Source organism: Carlito syrichta, unplaced genomic scaffold (genome assembly GCF_000164805.1).
Source record: "Carlito syrichta isolate Samal-C Ts95f unplaced genomic scaffold, Tarsius_syrichta-2.0.1 Scaffold313430, whole genome shotgun sequence".
NCBI lineage: Eukaryota > Metazoa > Chordata > Mammalia > Primates > Tarsiidae > Carlito > Carlito syrichta.
Window position 1 is genome coordinate 1 of NW_007257526.1, and position 20,135 is coordinate 20,135.

Below are 20,135 nucleotides of genomic sequence, written 5' to 3' on the forward strand. Positions count from 1 at the left end.
TGAATGAAACGTAATTGTACACCTAACCCTTAACTGTACCCCACAAAACTATAATAAAAATACTGATTAATTATTAAAAAAACAAAAAACAAAAAACAAGTGCATTCATCTTTGATGACAGACTGGGGGAGTGACACAGACTTTGGATAGAAGAATGCCTTTTCATTAGCTTGGGGAAGCATTTGTGGCTCATTTGAGACGGACTGGCTGTATTGAGAACTTCTTCCAGGGAGATGAATTTTGACTTGAATTTTAAAGGATGTGGGGTATTTTGACAGAGAGGCAAGGAATGGGGCAATTTCAAGGTAAGGAGATATCCAGCACATAAGCATGATTGTCTTGTGGGGTGTCCATGTGACCAGTGCTGTGGACCATGAGACCAGTGGGGGACCCAGATAAGTGAAACGACTGTTACAGAAACAAGCAACAGTTCCCTGTTCAAATTCATTTTACTGTTATGCTGTGTTATGGGTGCCTGTGTTATGGTACCCATGGGACGTACAGGCGGGGCTGTCTAGCCCACGGGGAGAGAGGTCAGGAAACCAGCAGCAGAGAGGTCTGGGCTGGACATGGAGATTCAGAAGTTGGCAGCATCCGGAGGATAACTTGAGCCATGGAAATGGCACCAAGACCTGGGCAGAGGGTGGAGGGGCATTGGAAGGGACAACGTCAGAGCAGTCAGTGACCTGGAAGATGAGGAAGGGTACATGGAATGAGTGTGGAACAGTCTTTCAAGAAGTTCAACTGTGAAGGGAGAGAGAAAGGGCTGTAGCTTGAGGGGGAAATCTGGGCTTAAGGGAAGTATTTTTTGTTTGTTTTTAAGATGAGGAAGAATTGGAGCATATTTAAATGCTGAAGGAGAGGAAGGTGGGAAGTAGGTAGGTGGGAATAAGGGAAAGGTGGGGCTTACGGACACAGAGACCCCACAAAGGGGACCAGAGCCTGAGGGAACAAGTGTGGAAGAGCCAGAGCCCCTCTTGAAGGACAGCTCACTCCAAGGTGGAGGACAAGCTGGGTGAATGTAGGCAAGAGCGTGGGTCTGTGGGCAGAGGTTGGGGGGAGACTCATTTAATGGGTTCTGTTTCCTGTGAAGTCTGCTAAAAACCAGAGAGGAACTGGTGAGTTGGAAGTTTTCATGTAGAGGAGGAGGTGGTCAGTGGCCACTATGGAGAGAAGGAAGGGAGCTGTCTCAGGAGGCAGAATGGCTATTGTCCAGAGGGCTCTGTCCTCTCCCTAGTTACAGCCAGGAACAGCCTCAGACACCAGAGTAACATGGAATCAGTAACTTGGTTCATAATGATACCTAGTCTCCCCGTAGCACAAATGATCACAATTGGTCAAATGAATTTTGATAAACTAAAAGAAAAATAACACCCAATTGTACTTTTTAAAAACTACTTTATTAATAGTAATTTGAAATAGTTTGTTAAAAATTATGCTTCCAAATGAAGGTGATCAGGTTCTCTTGTTGGTTGGTTGTTATAGACGCTCATCGTGGCTTGGATCCGAGCAAACCTCTGTGTGTACATTTCTCGAGAGCTCTGGGATGACTTTCTTGGTGTGCTGTCTTCCCTCACGGAGTGGGAGGAGCTCATAAATGAGTGGGCCAACATCATGGACTCCCTGACAGCTGTGCTTGCGAGGACTGTGTATGGAGTTGAGATGACAAACCTACCTCTGGATAAACTGAGTGAACAGAAGGAAAAGAAGCAACGAGGCAAAGGTATTTCCCTCTTCCAGGATGAAACCAGATATCTGGGATGGGGAGGGGTGTGTGTTTATATATGTAAACAATTAATGCATGAAATTTTATAATGAACTGAAGCAGCCACACAGACAGTGTAGTCATCATCAGCGTCTTCTTCTTCCTCCTCTTCTTGGTCTTGTTCTTGTTATTGTTTTGAGTTGGGGTCTTACTCTGTTACCCAGGCTAGAGTGCAATGGCACAATCACAGCTATCATAGTCTTGACTTGCTGGGCTCAGGCAGTTCTTCTGCCACAGCCTTCCAAGTAGCTGGAACTATAGGTGTGTGCCACCATACCCAGCTAATTTTTTCATTTATTGTAGAGACTAGGTCTTGCCAAGTTGTCCAGGCTGGTCTCAAACCCCTGGGTTCAGGCAATCCTCTTACCTCCACCTCCCAAAGTACTGGGATTACAAGTGTGAGCCACTGCGCCTGGCTGATAGTGTCTTTTTAATTGTGGCATTAGATTGTGTCTCATATCACTCTGTTCCCTTAATGAGGATGATGAATTTCTGAAGAGGCTGTAGAAGAAGATGAAAGGAATGCATTACTAGTAGTGATAAATAACAATGGCAGTAATGGCCAGAACTGTGTACATACTGTCTCTCTTTACTCTCATGTTAACCGGATGAAATAGACACTATTATTACCCCCATGTCACAGACAAAGAAACTGAAGTGTGGAGACTTTAGTGTTGACTCATTCAAGATCATATGGCTAAGACATGCCAGACAAGTCCAACTCACAATGCCTCACTATTAAGCCGTACTCTTGGCCCCCCTCAGGAAACATGGGAACATTTTGAATGCTTCAGATGGGAGTCATCTTGGCTTTGTTTGTTTCTAGTTAAAAATTGTTTTGAGACCAAGAGTCTCAAATGAAAATGATGTTTTCAAAATAGAAAATATCAGTGGTGGGTTCTATTGGGAACAACAATCTGGCCTCCTCTTGCTTTCCTTACTGTTCCTAAGGATCATGACGTGGTCCTGATTCGTTTGTTCTCCAACTTATTCTGTAAAGATTTGCGGCAGCTCCGTGAAAGCATAGCATACAAAAGGAAGTGGGCAGAATGAGTGGTGTGGGGAGCGGCAGCTGTGGTTCTGATGCCAAGGTGTGTGTCTTGGAGCTCCCGTGCTTGCTGGGGAGATGGGAAAGTCAGACAATGGATTGACTTGGTTCTTCACAAGGTTGTGTCAGAGAATCACAGGGTACCTGAGGTCAAAACCACCCATTGTCTTAGGTGGTGCATAGCTTTTCTTGGTCCTGAGACCTGGGAAGAATTTTTCCTCCAAAACCTCAGAAGGGGTGCCCATTTCTTGTTGTAGTAGACTGCACTTTAATAATAGCCTTATTATAGGCTGTATCAGTGATTTGACAAATTACCTCAATTTCACCTTTCAGGGAAATAAGCTGGAGAAGAGCTGGAGTTAAGGACTTACTTTCTCAAACTAAGCATATTCCCTTCCTCCTGAAATTTTTGTAATCCACACTCGCATATGCACGTGTACACACACACACACACACACACACACACACACACACACCAGTTTGGCAGTTGGGGTTGGACTCAACTGGTCAGTTTTCCTGCTGGTCTTTGCTAGACTTCTTTCAGTGTTTCCAGTCAGCCTGTGAAATGGTTAGCTTTATTTCTGGAGGGGAGCTGGCTGTGAGCCAGGGCAATGGGTGTGACTGGGCCATGTGTTTCATCAGCCATAGGTGAGCTCAGGCCTGTTCACATACTGACTTGGAGTTCCAGGAGCAGCAAGGGGACAGGCCCAGATTTTCAAGTATATGTCAAGTTTCTGCTTGTTCAATTTTGCTACCAAGATGAGTCACATGATGAAGCCTAGTGTCAGTGTGGGAAGAAGCAACCAGAGATGCAGGAAAGTGTGATCCAGTTATTATTAGGATTAGGTGTGATCCATGATTATTAACCATGTAGACATGGAATTACTATAACTGATTCTTCTGTCTTCATTGCAGTCTAAGAATGGCTTACCCAATACCAATTAATACAAACAAGCGAGTAAATCAAAACGAACTAGTTTAAGTACGTGGTGTGTCAGTAGAATCAGATCCCAATTTCAATGTAGACTGTTTACAGCAGTGATTTGCTAACATATTTTTAGCAGCAGATCCCCTTTCTCCCCAGTGAAAGCTGTAGAGAGGCCCTTTCTAAAAATGATATATTAGGTGGGAGATTTGGGGCTGAAGTAGGGGCAGGAAGTCAAGAGCCTGGGCCGTTGGCCTCTGTCTCAACCTCTTTAATGGCTCTGAAGGCCTCTGTGTAAACCCAGGACCTGAGAGAATCCACATGCTACCAGTTAGGAAGTTGGCTCCCTAAGACAGTGGCTCCCATCCCAGAAGAGAATCTGCCCACTAAGGGTGCCTTTCAGGTGAAGAGCTGGAGATAAGGAATTACTTTCTCAAACTTAATATATGCTTTTCTTCCTGAAATCTGTTTTCATCCACACACATGTGTGCATGTACACACACACACACACAGACACACACCCCGTTCTGCAAAATTCTCTCCCTTCCACTGTGCAAACAGATTCATATGAAGAGAGACTTGTCTCAGGAAGACAGGCACCTTCAAAAGCATTATTTTCAGAATGGTGCAGAACAAATGATTTAATTAATGCCCATGACAAATATTTCTGATTTATAATATTTATTTTAGGATTTAAATATTCATTACAGAAACACTTGCCTTTGAGCCCTGGAGTAGTAGAAACAAAAAACACAGGCAGAGGAACCCAGGCTTGAAAATGAGCCACAGTTGGTAGCCCCAGCCACGTCATGCCTGTGCAGAGATCTCTCCATCTTTCACTCTCTCTCCTCTGTCTCTTTTGGATCCCTGACCTGTCACTGAGGTAATAGACCAGAGCAATAGCAGAGCAGAGAAGATTAGCCGAACCTCAGACTGCAGTGCTTTATCATCTTGGATCTTTCCTAAGATGGATTTGGTATTGTTCATAGCGCTAACTGCACTGGAGTTCACTAGCACTGATTTCTCTGGGAGTTTGTCGGGGGGTTGGTTTGTAGAGGACATAGTAGGACACAGTATTCTTCTAACATCAAGATCTCTGAGTTTTTGGTTTATCAGTAGTGGCTTTTGGAATGTCCTGGGAACAGTAGCCTAACTCCATTTGACATTGTTCTTGTATTGAGAAAGGTTTATTAATATTCTCTTTTGTCTGTTGGGGTGGGTACTGAATATATGCCAATTTTTATGAGGCTATTGCAGATTCTTGAATACACTTTGGCAACAGGACCTTTAGATTAGTGACATCTGAGTAACTTATTGCATTGCAGCATTAGGAAGTGGTCCCTGATTTGCGACAAGGGCATCTGCCATTTTGTGTAACTGATATGTGCCATTTACTGGGTGGCACAGGCTACGAGATCAGTAGTAACAAATCCAGCCTTCTGATGGTTTTTCTTCCTCTTTATCAGGCTGTGTTCTGGATTCCCAGAAAGGAACCACCGTGGGGCGGTCCTTCTCTCTCAGCTGGCGGAGTCACCCAGATGTGACTGAGCCAATGCGGTTTAGGAGTGCCACCACCTCAGGGGCTCCAGGAGTCGAGAAGGCAAGGAATATTGTTCGCCAGAAAGCAACCGGTAAACATTGATTTCAGTATTTCTCAGAAGTCTGGTTGTTGTCTAAAATGGATTTGTAGGACTAACATGGTTTCAACTTCTACTCAGAATTTAAACATTGGTCCTTTTATTAAATAAAAATGTTTCTATATCTTTTAACTTTTCTGGTTACTTTTCAAGTCACAGTTTTCGATATTTCTTTCTAAATCCTCCATTTTGTAAAAAAAGACTTAGATATGAATATCAAGTGAGATGTTTGTGCAAAATAGAGCAAATATAAAGATTTTGTTTGAAGCTCAAAGAAAATATTCTTAATAAATACACCGTTGCATTATTGTTGTTGTTAAGTAATGTTTGTCTTAAGAGTGTGGCAAAGAAAAAGAGAATGATGCACTTAGTTTTCAGGACAGAGAGAGACATTTTCATTTTTTATCTTCTGTGGAAAAACGAGCTTTTCATGCCTGTAGATGTTGTGTTTGCAGACCATTTCAGTTAACAAGAACCCCCAGTTCATCAGACTGCTTTGCTACATTTTACTCTTAAAACAAAAAGAGAACTCTTTAAAAAGGAAGCTTGAATCCAGTATTTAATAAGAATAAATAAAGCCCACTTCTCCCCAGTGACTTTGAGACTTAACTTAGGTTTAAAACAACTTTAGCTCAGTTTCCTATTGTTTTTCTCATCAATACTACCATTGCAGTTGTTCTATTTAGCATGTTGACTACAGAAAGTCACAAGATCCTCTGAGCATAAAACAAAGATTCATTAAAGCTTAACATGAAAGCTTACTGTACAGTGCTTAGTAAGGCTTAATATAGATGGTTTAGAGTTCTGTGGGGGTTTCAGTGAAAATCTCTCCCACTGTCTCATGCTTTTTTGGTGTAGCATTTGCTGGTAATCACCTTACTTACCTCACCTCCTATTCTACTTCTGCTTCTTTCCTTCATTCTCTCCCTGAGGAGGGACCCAATTCCTGATTATCAAGCAACGTTTGAGGATACTCACTTACTGATTTCCTTTTTCTTTCTAACTCCTAAAAACTCTTTTTCTTGTATCACTATATCCTTAAAAGAAAGGGATCAGAACAGAAGCTTGTGACAAAGATGGCATCCTGCCTGAGCTGCCCAGACTTCCTGCTGTCCCTAACAATCTTTGAATCACAATTACAACCAAAGTGGTAATTCAAGATACTTTTTAAATTTTATTCTCATATTTTAATGAGGAGAAAATTATTGTACATTGCATGTTCCATATGCCACAACTTGGCCAAACCATAGCCATAGAAGAGATTGCATCTTAGTTTTTAGCAAATGTTTTAAAATAGCAATATGGTAAAGATACCAGTATGTTTTAGAAAATAATCTCAGTGCAGTTATGTCAGTGAGGTTAGTTGTGTCAGTACTCTCAGGTGTCTGAGAAGCCATGACATTGCAAAAGCAAGTACTTTTCAACAATCACATAAAGGTGTTTGTGGAGTATGTATTTAAAAACAAAATGTCTGACCTTTGGAGGATTAATTGAATTTAGAAAACATTTGGAATCATAACCTTTAAAAGATAAAGATGAGTGCTATTGAGTTGAACAGATCTGTTATCTTTATGTATTATATATATGTGTATAGATACACATATATATTTCCTATTTTATTTTACAATTTAAAAAATTAGAAAATGTTACAAATCTTTTCTGTTATCTGTAAAAACAGTGGTCTTTGAAGATTTTATTTTACCATGCCATTTTATAAATTCATCTATATAGATTAAATACTAGAGGTTTTACTTGTTGGATTATTTTTATGTTGTATAATAATTTACCTTTTCTTTTTTAAAAAAGCCCAGAATATTTTCATGGTAGTGTTTGGTTTATGTAGAGGCTACCATTTTATGAGAGAGTAACCCTCATAAAGTTTGTTTTTGCTGCTTTTAGCAATAAGATATTTATTATGGAAAATCGCTTAAAAGTAATTTCTCCCCCTAATCCTATTAACAGAATAATTTGAGGTTAAATAATGATTTCCCCCATAGGTTTCACTTAGGTAAAGAAGTTATCACTGATGGTGGCATGAAGGAAATATAAAACAAACAGTTGTGGAGTAGAGAAATGACAATTAGTTTAACAGAGACTGTACTAGTTTATGACTCAAAAATTCTGGTGAGGAGAGCCTTAAAGAATTAGAAAGGAAAAGTGTTCTTGAGTATGAGTGATGGTAAGAGTTCGGATGTCTAAAATGAGAGTATGATCCAAGCAAGTCTTAATTTCCACAAAACATTATTTCTAAAATATCTAGTGATCAATTTTGGAAGAATGCACAGTCATTGATCTAAACCCTCAAATGAAAAATTTCTGACATATTGCAAAATGAGCAGGTCCTTTAGGAAATTTGAAGTCAGCCAGCTTGATGTTTATATGGAAGTTGCTTTTATTTACATGTTGCCTTATACATACATGAATTATACTTCAGATTATCCTTCTAGTGAAAATTCTGACAGGCAAAGGATAGGGGAAGGGCAGTGAGGAGTTTGTTTCACTTTTTCCAAATGTGTCCCCATCATTTGTAGTTCTATGTCATTAACATTAACTAAAGTCACATAAAAATATTAAAGCAGCAAGTTAACCTTCATATTTGTGTTTTAGGATAAAACTGATTTTATCGATTGTGGTTTACATATATGAGGCAAGTTTTCCTCCCGTGCCATCTATTTTCTCCAATGTTCCCTTGACTAGAAGTGTCTAGAAAACTTAGAATCATCATAAGGTTGACACTAAGGAAGTATGGATTTAAAAAGCATAAAATGTGATGTAAAAGGATGGTTTCATGGATATTTTATGTTTTCTTCATTTAAGTATCAAATCCTTTAATGTTCGACTTGACTTATATGTGCTCTTGGGTTTTGAGGATATTTAGTTTACTAAATTATTTGCTGTTGAATACAGTCAGCTCTCAGCAAATCAATTTCTGAATTACTTATTACTTAGAGAAGAATTTTATCTTAGGTCAGGTGTTCTTTTCTCATCATGGACTTTTTTGTATGTGTCCTTTAGGAAGGGAAAATCGATTATAATGTCTGCCTGAATAAACAACCCAAACGTGAATCTGATATCAACACAGCAGAAAAAAGGAAAGGCTAAACACTTAAAGCATTTCAAAACAAAATGGATTATTTGTGCCTTGCCCATTCTCCTATGTCATTAGAATGACTAACTGAAAGTTGGCTGTATTTAGAGACTGCAGTTAAATACTATGCTTGTGTTGACTTCCTTTAAAGTTTAAAATGACCTCCTTTAAATGTTTAAAGTGAGCCCAGAAAAAGAATAATGAACAGAAGTGAAAGGTCCTGATGCTTTTCTGACGTGCTTATTACTTTGTCTCTCCTGGAAGCTAAGCGAAGCCAGTCTATCAGCAACTGTGTCCACCTCCCCGAGGCTTTGCCTGCCACTAAAAGCGTCCCGCTCCTCCTCCACACCGTGAGCGCTCTCTTACCTGGTCTCTCTTACTCCTCTTGCTCTCTCAGGCTGTCAGGTACTGTAACGCCGTCTCCTTGTCCCTGGGTGTCCCTGGGCTTCTCCTGCCTGCCTCTGGGCCTTGCTCCTTTTGTTGATGTGCCCACATCACATGTGCCTGCCCATTACCCTAGTATTCAGCTCCTTAATGGTTGTTTTGATGTAGTTAGAGGTTTAGTAGCCATTAGATAATCAAGAAAATTTCTGTAAGTCCACTGGTCTTGGTGTTCACAGTTAAGGAGGGAGGATTTTTAAGCCTGTATTTTTTTTTTGTTTTCTTTTTTTTTTTTTCCTTGAGTTGAAGTGTCACTCTGTCACTCAGGCTGGAGTGCAGTGGCACACTCACAGTCACCCCAGTGTCGACCTGCTGGGCTCCAGCAATCCTTCCACCTCAGCCTTCCAAGTAACCGGAACTACCGTGCCCAGCTAATTTTTTATGTATTGTAGAGACGAGGTTTCGCCAAATTGCCTGTGCTGGTCTCTAACCCACGGGCTCAGTCAATCCACTCACCTTGGCTTCCCGAAGTGCTTGGATTACAGACTGAATCACCAAGCCCAGCCAGCCTGTAGTTTTAATAGGGGGAAATGTAATGCCAGTCTTCGTGTATCTTCTATAGAGTGCACATAGAAAGTAAGGACATTTTCATGAAATTGTACATGTTTTGAGCATGTCAATGTTAAAATGCTTGCTGTGCCTTCCAAAACATGAACCAACTAGAAGAATTAAGTGGGCAAGGCTTCCTTGGAGTTAATAAATCATTTCATATAGGAAGAAGTGGTGAGTTATGTAGATTCATAATGACTATTGAGATTTGAGTTTTTTTAAAAAAGTCAAAAAGCAATAATTTCCAAAATAAAGAAACATTGTTCCTGTAATTCAGTCAGTTAAAATTAAATTTAGCCATGTGGGGTTTACACTCAGTGCATTTTTTATTAAGATGTCATAGCACCAAAGGGGATTTTTGACCTAGTCATTTATTTTTATTTTTATTTTTGAGTCAGAGTCTCACTCTGTTGCCCAGGCTGGAGTGCAATGGCATGCTAACGGCCACCACAGCTCGACCTGCTGGGCTTAGACGATCTGTCTACCTCAGCCTCTCAAGTAGCTGGAGCTACAGGCAAATGCCACCATGCCCAGCTAATTTTTTATTTTATTGTAGAGATGAGGTCTCGCCAAGTTGCCCAGGCTGGTCTCAAACCCCTGGCTTTGCTCTACAAAGTGAATAATTATGTCTAGGTCTAGTTATTTTTCAGTGATTATAAGAAGATATGAATCTTTCTTGCCAAATTGCCCAGGCTGGTCTGAAACCCTTGGACTCAGGCAATCCTCTTGCCTCCACCTCCCAAAGTGCTAGGAGTATAAGCAGAAGTCACCACACCTGGTGATCTGAATCTTTTTTTTACTAAAGAGAGAAGTATTTTTGTGGTTCTTTTTATTTTCAGAAATTTGACATTGTAGATTAGTATTTTTTAGACATTGAATATTACCTAATTGTGGTTTTCTGTAAATATGTTATATTTTGGTCTAGCAAAGCAAAATTAAAGCTTAAGTCCTCTAATGGGTATGTAAAATATCATATTTAATTTACAGAATATGAAAGGAAAACTAGTTTTACTGAGACTAAGAACTATAATGTTTCTTAGAAAACTCTTTTTCTCTAATAAATCCTAAAAGAAAAGAGTATAAGACTGGTACATGGAAAAATAGTCACTAGTTAGTTAAATTACTGATGAGTTGTAACTGCTTGATTATTGGTTTTCAAGAGAAAAAAAGTTATTACTTAGAGATGATTAGTAAAGTACTTAAAATAGTTTAGCTTCCTGTTTGGTTGACAGACATTCTAAAGGACTTTTTTCATCACTGTGGATTTCAAAGTCCATTTTTTTTCTCATGTGATTTCACTTAAATTTTCTTACTAGTTTTCCAGAATATGTTCTTGCAAGAAGTCTCTTCCTATCAGTAATCTCATTTTGGAAACTTGTTCTCATTTAGTGTTAAGTTTTATTTTACTAAGACTCTGGGTTCCTGTATATGTGTACACAGATCTAGCAGAAGTTGAATTTAATTTAGAGCAGCAGTTCTCGCCTGGAGACAATTTCCATCATGTCTGGAGGCATTTTTTATTGTCACAAGTGGGCTGGTGCTACTGGCTTCTGATGAGTGGAAGCCAGGGTGCCTCTGTCCTGCAGTGCCCAGGACAGTCCCCACAACCTGGAATTGTCTGGACCCAAACACCAGGAGTGCTAAGACTGGGAAACTCTGAGACGGCATGAGATGAAGCAGGCTAGGCTGGGTTTCTGTTTTCCTGTCTTTGCTATCCTTGTTCCTGGTTTTATAGCATAAAGTGTGCAGGGTCTTAGGGGCATAGTGACTCTGAGAATAATCTGCTATTCTCTGTTCCATCTGACAGTGATGGTAGCAAGCCCTTTCTTAGTCTGATGCCATTTGGTCTTTTTTTTTCAGTTGGAGTCTCACTCTGTCACCCTGACTGGAGTGCCGTGGCCGCTCTCGGCCACCACAGCCTCGACCTGCTGGGCTCTGGAGATCCTTCCCCCTCAGCCTTCCAAGTAGCTGGAACTACAGGCGTGCGCTACCACACCTGGCTAATTTTTTGATTTTATTGTAGAGATGAGGTCTTGCCAAGTTGCTCAGGCGGGTCTCCAACCCGTGGGCTCAGGCAGTCCACTCACCTCAGCCTCCCGAAGTGCGGGGTTACAGGCTGAGCCACCATTTGGCTCAGCCATTTGGTCTTTACTACTTAAAATGATGCCATTGTCCTTTGTGACTGTCCCACCAAGAGACTGACCCAGGGCAAAGGATATCAGTCCCCATCTTAGATTGTACATTCTCCACTGGCTTGCAGAGTAGGGTATTGAATCTCTGCCCCAGTTTAAATCCTAGAGTGTAGACGTATCCTGCTAACCTCTTGCTAGATATGACACTTTTAATTTTACTTTGTGGCCACAAGTTCTTTACTATATCAATGATTGCTAATTTTGTTTTCATTTAAGTTAACATTTCTTGTTTTTGTTTCTAATCTTTGTAACTAGTCACCCTACCAAAATTGTTTTAATAAGCTAAACAGTACTGATTTACTACTTTGGCCGCTGTTGTATCTTATTCTGATAATTTTGGGCTCTATTTGGCAGCAGCAGAATTTTGGGTGGGTTGTTTGTATTTTGAAACAGCCACCTATTTTCATTAATATAATAGCTACATAAAGAAACAAGTAGGTGGGGCTGGCACTTTTGGTGATTTCCCTTTTTCCCTTTGTGGGAACAGTTTTTTCCAGCTGTTTTTCAATTTTAACTGCCTTTTATGTTGGGACATTTATCAGTCTGTAAGCACTTACAGGCCATACAAATGGTAGATTTTATTTTTATTTTAGGAATATTGTAATAGTAGTAATTAAAGGATCAGTGGTGTCCCCTTATTCTAAAAAGACATGTTGGAACCTAATGGGAAGCCTCATGTAGCTGCTTCTGCATCTGGTCTATGGGCTTCCAGGAAGTGCTCCTTGGTCCCTGGACTGATTTACCTTTGGAAACTTGGCCTTGTGGGCAGCCCCAAGATGCTGAGTGATATGTATTTCCCATGCTCTTTTGTGTGTGTGTGTGTGTGTGTGTGTGTGTGTGTGTGTGTGTGTGTGTGTGTGTGTTGGAGTCTCACTCTGTCACCCAAGCTGGAGTGGGGCTCAGGTAAACCTTCCGCCTCAGCCTTCCAAGTAACTACAACCACAGGTATGCACTACCGTCCCTGGCTTATTTTTTTATTTATTGTAGAGACAAGGTCTCACCAAGTTGCCCAGGCCGGTCTCAAATCCCTGATCTCAGGTAGTCCTCTCGCCTTGACTTCCCAAAGTGCTGGAATCACAGGCTTGAGCCACCGTGCCTGGCCTCCCATGCTTCTTATAGGATCAAGTGGATGAATTGGAAAATTAGGAAATTACATGATTTATTTTGCTTATGCAACCTTGTTCAAGGGGCAGATAGAACCCGGAATTTTGGTTATTGAAGAATGAGCCTCTTTTCACTTATTAAGATTGGTTAAGGAAGCCTTAAAGAATGAATAAAATTGCTTTGAAAAATAGACGTCTGGAAAAAAAAAATAGAAGTTACTGAACAGCCTATACACTTAATTTAATTTAATCAGGCAGACTCTTTTCTCAGTGGGGAAAAATGAAATTAAATAAGCTTTATTTGATCATTTTTCTGGTGATTTGAATGGGGCTTTAGAAAGCAATGGTTTAGTAATGGTATCTATCGTGCAATTCATACAATCAAGATATGAGAAAGTTCATGTTTTAAAATTTGGGCTATTGGGATGAGCTAGACTTTGGAGAGTAAATGATCTAGTTAATCTGAAATAGAATTTAGCTCTTTGAAGTGATTCAAACTGAAATTGTATGACATTCAAAACAGAGGATGTATTAGATCTCCTAGGATTTACAGTGTGATTTTAATATAACTTAGATTGTTATTTTTCTCTTTTAAATATGAGATAATCCTGTATCTTGATATATGCATATCAGTGTCAAAATCACTTTCATTTGTTAGGAAAAAGCAGCTGCCACCACAGAACCAGGCAGCTTTAATGTCAATTGCTCGTTCTTCACACATGAAATGCCAGCAGAGGGAGCCCAAGAACCATTAAAATGGGGAAAAGGTATCAAGAAAATACTGTCATTCATTTGTCTATTTATACAAAACATGTATTGAGTATATACTTAGTACAAAGTATGAGAAAAGACCGAGAAATATACACTTACAAATCAGGAAATTGTGTTTAAGTTATGGGATAAGGAGAATGGAAAAGTTTTTTTCACATTGTCTCACGTGACAGTCAACAGCAAGAGTAGCCCAAGGCCCCTCCAACACAACACACTGGCGTTGTGCCTCTGCTTCCTTCTCACTCCAGCCACCGTGCTCCCACCCCTGCCACTGGTGGTTATTTCCACAGTCTGGACTTTATCCATCTGAGAAGTCCCTCCTGACAGTTTTATAAAAACAAAGCCTTAAAAGCTGCATTAGGCCAGCATGTTGGGAGCCCGACCAGCTGGTGGTGGCAGGCTCTGCTCCGTCTGCTGTGCTGAGGACCAGTGGGGACCCTCCAACTTGGAAGCCGTGGTACAGTGGCTGCCTCGCATCCCACCAGATGGCAGTGCTCTTTATCTTTAGGAAGATGCTGCCAGTGCTGGCTCCACTCTTACTTGCTTCTGCTCATGGCCCAGAAACCAACATCCATTCGTTTTTGGCATCAGGTTAAGAGAACAAAACCCACTCTTCCTAGTTTCAATAAAAACTGGCATATGCCAATTATTTTTTAGAACTTTAGGAAGCTCTTGGGCTCCCTCTACTGATATTGGGTTAACAAGTGGGTTCATTAATAAATGTAAACTCTTCCCAGAAGGTTTCAGCATCTTGTATAATTAGAATAAACAATGAGAAAAGACAGCCGGAAGGGCTGGCTTAATGGTGTGACCTGGCTTCTTTTGCTGAAGGCTGGAGAGACTAGAAATAGATCTATGGAAAGGGCGTAGTCTTGCTCTGGGTTATGTAGGTAGATAAAAAAAAGTGTGCCTCTACCTTGTGTTTCCCTGTAGAAGAATGGGCAGTTCTTGGCTATTCAAGAGAAGAGAGAGGCAAAGACACTTGGGAAATTTGGGGCTTTGCTGGGTCTGTCTGTCCTGCTGTGTAGCCTGTCTTTGCTTGTACTCCAAACTTAGGTATCCATCAGCATCCAAGTTTAGACTATGGTCCAGTACTTTGAATTATATGTGAAGGATCACATACATTTCATAGTTTTGAAGTTGCATTACTGTATCAGTTACATTACTGTATTGGTGCACTATGAAGTGACATTTTCATTTGCATGGAAAAAGATCACGCAGCAGCCCTTTGTTGAAATCCTGTATATTAAATTGATAATCTTCCTGTGTACAACTTCTTGGTTAGGGTGAGCCATCACTTTGGCTTATGGCTTAGATTAAAGGGTTGTAGAGAAGGTGTCTGTTTCAGGTGACAAACTGGGGTGACATGGTCAGGTAGAGTAATGCAGGCTGAATTTTGATCAGCTTCTTCTTAGTGGTAGCAAAACATTAGCTGATTAAGTTGTTTGGAAAATATGATGTTCTAGTTATATGGATGTGAAATCTTACAACTTCGTCGGGGCCTGTGGAGTCTAGTGAGGGCACAGCAGTGGGGTTTCCTTGCAAGTCCTATGGGGGGCATGCTCAGGGCAGCATGGAGAGGAGGGGTGGGGAGGTGGGTGTGAGGTTGGCATCGGGAGTGAGCAGGAGGTGCTGCATGGGTTGGTATTGCTAGAGGCCGCAGTGAGCAAGTGCTCCTCACAGGGGGATCAGTATGTCCGGTGAGGTGTGTGATCCCTTTGTGTACCCTGGAGCATGGACTTGGCCTTCTGATGGTGGAGGGCCTTGCAAGGCTTTAACGAGTAGTGGCACAGTCACCTTTATTCTAGAGGGGCCATGTAGAGAATAAATAATAGGTAGCAGGAAGGGGCGCAGAGAGGAGGTTGTGTAGTAACCTAGGCAAAGAGGATGCAGCCCAGCACTGTGGCTAGCGAGAGGGGTAGGTGATTATTCCAGGGCCTTGGGCAGTCTTCAGAGATTCAAATGAACCATGCAGTGTAGAAAAAAATGAAGAGGGAACTCATTCTTTAGGGGAATATAGTTTGTAGTAATACTTACAGATTTTTCAGTGGTCAGAACCTATTACAAAGGTATTGATTTTCTAAAACAACCAGGGGATCATTTTTGTACATTAGTAAGTAATTCAGCATTGCATTTGGTGATGTAAGTCATCACATAATTATATCATATTATTTTGGACAGTTGGACATTTATCTGGTAAAAATGAATAATAGAAATAATACAGTATATTTCCTTTCATCTTCCGCGCGTGTGTGTGTGTGTGTGAGAGAGAGAGAGAGAGAGAGAGACAGAGACACTCTCGAGTCCCTTAAGGTGTAAACTACCCATTCTGTACCTCTCCTAAGCCTCTCTTCCCTTGGCATGCCTGCCCCTGAAATTCCAAGTGACTTTTATGGCACATAACCATTTTCATGACTTTTTTTCCCTTCACTTTGATTGAAAATCAAAAGTTCTGTAGAGCTTAAGAGGAAAGTGTATTCTTGGAGTGGAATGTTAGTTTTAGCACGTATAGGAGACTTGATGGTGCTTAGCTTACTGTAAAATTTTTGTGAAAAATTTATTTGAACTTTATTTTTTAAAGCAGTTGTTTTAAATGGTAAAAGTATTTTCAAACTTGAACTGCAACCTTATGTGCTTTGTGTTGATGCTTGCAGAAGCAGAGGAGTATCCACAGGCAGAGAGTGTGGCTGGAGCGGGGCTGGGCCACCTGGCGGTGGGACAGCAGCAGCAAGTCTTTCGGAGCAGCAGCTCATCCGACCTCACTGAGCCACTGTGCTCAGAAGCTCCTCAGGGTACGTGAGGGCTTCGGTTACGCACACAGAACTACAGGCTCCGACTAGGGAATGAAAGCCATGTGTAGTATTGCTTTCTGTGTTTATTTTAAATGTATTTATTTCAAGAGATTTTACTTTTTAGTTTGCAAGGATGTGATTTCTGGCAATGAAATATTTTTACTATTTATTTTTCTGTTATTTGCTATTTATATCTAAATTATATACAGAGGGTGCCAAAAATGTATACACAATTAAAATTGGAATATTCAATACATACCTGCCTGTCACACAGTGACACTGGCATTCATTTGATTAATGCCATCTTTCACGCTTTAATGTCATACTACACATTGCTACCATAATTCAGTTCAACTTTGAAAAGTAATACATAGATAACATCACACATAAAACATGTATATTTTTTTGGCACCCCCCCCGTGTGTGTGTGTGTGTGTGTGTGTGTGTGTGTGTGTGTGTGTGTGTGTGCGCACGCGCGCGCGCTTGTAGTGTGGACTAGAAAGACATCTAAGATGACTAGAAAGATGTCCAAGAGGTGGCTGGAATAGGAAGGAGGCAGAGAACTTACAAGCCAAGGTCAGGAAGAGCATCATCTTAGGCAGAAGGCAGGGAGGCAGGAGAGGTGGGGTGTGGGGGAAGGGCTGTGAGAAGAGTTGTTAATATTGAAAATTAGCATGGAAAGCTGATCAGACTTGTGAGAGTTTATTAGCAGCTTGCAGACTCTGCTGAGGTTAAAAATAATAACGTTTAATACTACTCTTCCACGTGGTTTCTCCAACAACTTTCAGCAATAACCGGGTGTAGAAAGCAAGGAGACAGATGGTCTAGCCTGTAAACAGTGAATGATGTATTCTTCAGTGAAAGTGCATGTTTAAAGTGTGTTTAGAACCAGTGAACATGCTTATCATTCCGTTTCACTATCATGTGTTAATTAAATTAAAACCAATTTTGTTTATCAATAAATTATCTCATATCTCTTAATGTCAAGGTTATGCAAGTCTCATAAAATGAGTAGAGAATATTCTTCCTCTTAGAAATTCTCTTGAAATAAGAAAATACAATAAAAATTAACTTCAGAGAAAGTATATTTAAAAGATTTTATACTCTTTGAAATATTTTGCATGAGATTATTATTTTTATCCTCAAATATTTGGTAGAAACTGCTGTAGTTGCCTGAAGTTTTCTTGTAGAAAGGTTTTAAAATATCATTCATATTTTAACAGAATTTCAGTTAGAGAGGAGAAATAAGTTCATGAGACTGTTGTACAATGTGGTGACTATAGTTTATAACAATGTACTGTTTTCTTGAAAATTTAGTCTTAGAGATAGATTTTAAGTGTCCTCACCATGAAAAATGATAGGTATATGAGATAGTGCATGTTAATTAGCTTGATTTAGCCATTCCACAAACTTTAAATATTGCAAAACAACATGTTATGCACAATAAGCTAACGCAATATTTATTTGCAATTTTAAACAATTTAAAATAAAATGTAAAGAATAACTAAGGCTATTTGGATTTTTCTCTTCTTGTTTTGATTTTGATAAATAATGTTTTTCAGAAACTTGTTGAATTTGCTTTTTCTCTCAGATGTTTTGGCCCCAGATTATTCATAAAATCTTCTCATGATCATGTTTAATGTCTGTGGGCTTTGTGGCACTATTCTCTTTTCCATTACTGAAACTGTACTCTCGTAGTCTTTATTCCCAAGCATGACTGAGCTCATTACGATCTCCTTCCTGTTGGCTCACCTGGCCAACCCAGGTACCTTTTCTCTAACAACGTCTTCCACAGGGCCCTCTTTCCTCTGCTGACATAATGCACTGGGTGAACCTCTTGGTCACAGTGAGCAGTGCTGAGTCTGCTCTCTTCAGAGCATCTGTGGGCCAGAGGACTTAATCCATAGGCTACCAGTTTTCCAGGCCCATAGGTCCTGCTTTTATATATCTCAGGATATCCCAATTGAATATACGAAATCATTTTCCAGTTTTACTATCTTAAACTTTCCTTCTATCAATTTTTTATTTTTCAATCTCTAGGTCAAAAGGTAGAAAATGCACAGAATTTGAGTTCTTCAGAGCCCAAGCCTACTCAAGAGAATAAAGGACAAGTGAAGATAGAACATGAAGGAATAACAGTAAGCTACTTTCAAACCATGCTAGTTTGCCATTAAAAGTAAATGCATATAGGTTGGGTGTGGTGGTTCATGCCTGTAGCCCCAGCACTTTGGGAAGCTGAGGCAGGAGGATAATCTCTGGCCAGGATTTGAAGATCAGCCTGGACAACACAGTGAGACCCTGTCTCTACAAAATAAAAATAAAAACATTAGCCAGCTATGGTGGTGCGTGCTTATAGTCCCAGTGTCTCAGGAGGCTGAGGGAGGAAGTTTGCTTGAACCCAGGAGTTGAAGGTTGCAGTGAGCTATGATTGCACCACTGCATTCCAGTCTGGGCAACAAAGCAAAAAACCAAACACAAACGCGCACACACATACACACGCACACACACACACACACACACACACACACACACACACACACACACACAAACAATATACATTATTGTTCAACAAATAAATTTAGTGGTGGCAGTGATACTTAAATTTTTTTTGACAGTTTAGAGGCCCAAATGACATTGAGATCTTTTAATATTTTGCCTGCTTTCTATGTAAAATTACTGTCACGTTACAAAAATAGAAAAAAAATCACCATAAAGCTGGAATTTCCCACTGGCATATGCAGCACAGTGTATTTGTGAGCAGGTACCCTTGCCTGTTAACCTTACATTTCTTGGTCTCCATTCCTGATATTTGTCAGGCGAGACAGCCTCCATCTGACACAAGTTACTAGATCAGTGAGTGATCACAAAAATCGTTGGATTTCTTTAACAAAAAAGCAAAATGGCATTTATTGTTTTTTTTAAAAAATAAATATAAGGTATACAGAAGAAAATTAAAGCATAGCCCATAACTTATTTATGCATATGATTCCTATTTATTCATTATTTATATTCAAAGAAACCTCAAACATCAGAGAAAGGTGCAAATAAAAAGGGAGGCCTCTCCCTGTCTTCCCACTGAAGTGAACCCAGGTTAGATTTCTTTATTTTTAAAAAGGGCAAGTACCAGCTGATGGTCACAAATTCTGTTTTTCAGCAATGAAATAAACCACCCCCACCTCCACCCCCCCATCTGGCTTTGAAACTGCAGTGCTTTTTGGCTTCCCGTTCCTTCCTTGTTTCCCTGCTACTCCCACAGCCTCCCCTCAGAGAGGGGCCATACCGTAGCTTTGTGTTTCTTACACCCTTGTTTTGCTCTGTAGTTTTGCTCTTTATGTATGATTCTTCAAACAAGATAGTCTTTCGTTTTTTTAAAATCTTTCAACTTTCTAATAATGTTTTAAAATGAAATTTGTGTGGTGGCATTATCGCTTTGTTTGCTAAGTTATGGATTTCTAAGATTTATCCTCATTTGTGGCAAGCAGCATTAGTTCATTAGTTTCCTCAAATGCATAATATTCTGCCTTGAATATATCACAGTTAATTTTTCCATTTTCTTGTTGATGGACATTTAGGTTGTTTCCAGTCTTTTGTTTTTATAAAAACTGCAGCTGTGTACTTTCTTGTATGTGCTTCAGTATCTACGTGTTTAGTGAGTGGATTGCCTGAGCCCGCGGATTCGAGACCTGCCTGGGTAGTGAGATCCCATCTCTACAGTAAATCAAAAAATCAGCCGGGCATGGTAGCACATGCCTGTAATTCCAGCCACTTGGAAGGCTGAGGCAGAAGAATCGCCGGAGCCCAGCAGGTCAAGGCTGCGGTGGCCG

General features: G+C 40.2%; 1 protein-coding gene across 1 annotated transcript in view; it reads left to right on the forward strand.

Moving 5' to 3' along the window:
• Positions 1-1,485: 1,485 nt before the first annotated feature.
• LOC103272984 (ral GTPase-activating protein subunit alpha-2-like) overlaps positions 1,486-20,135 on the forward strand; it is a gene marked incomplete at its 5' end in the record, with an annotated part of 72,562 nt that continues 53,912 nt past the window's right edge. Inside the window, 5 exons of the mRNA XM_008070454.2 lie at positions 1,486-1,723; positions 5,205-5,369; positions 8,728-8,868; positions 16,174-16,311; positions 18,352-18,449. Of these exons, the coding sequence (XP_008068645.2) occupies positions 1,486-1,723; positions 5,205-5,369; positions 8,728-8,868; positions 16,174-16,311; positions 18,352-18,449 (780 nt within the window). The remainder of the gene's footprint in view (positions 1,724-5,204; positions 5,370-8,727; positions 8,869-16,173; positions 16,312-18,351; positions 18,450-20,135) is intronic.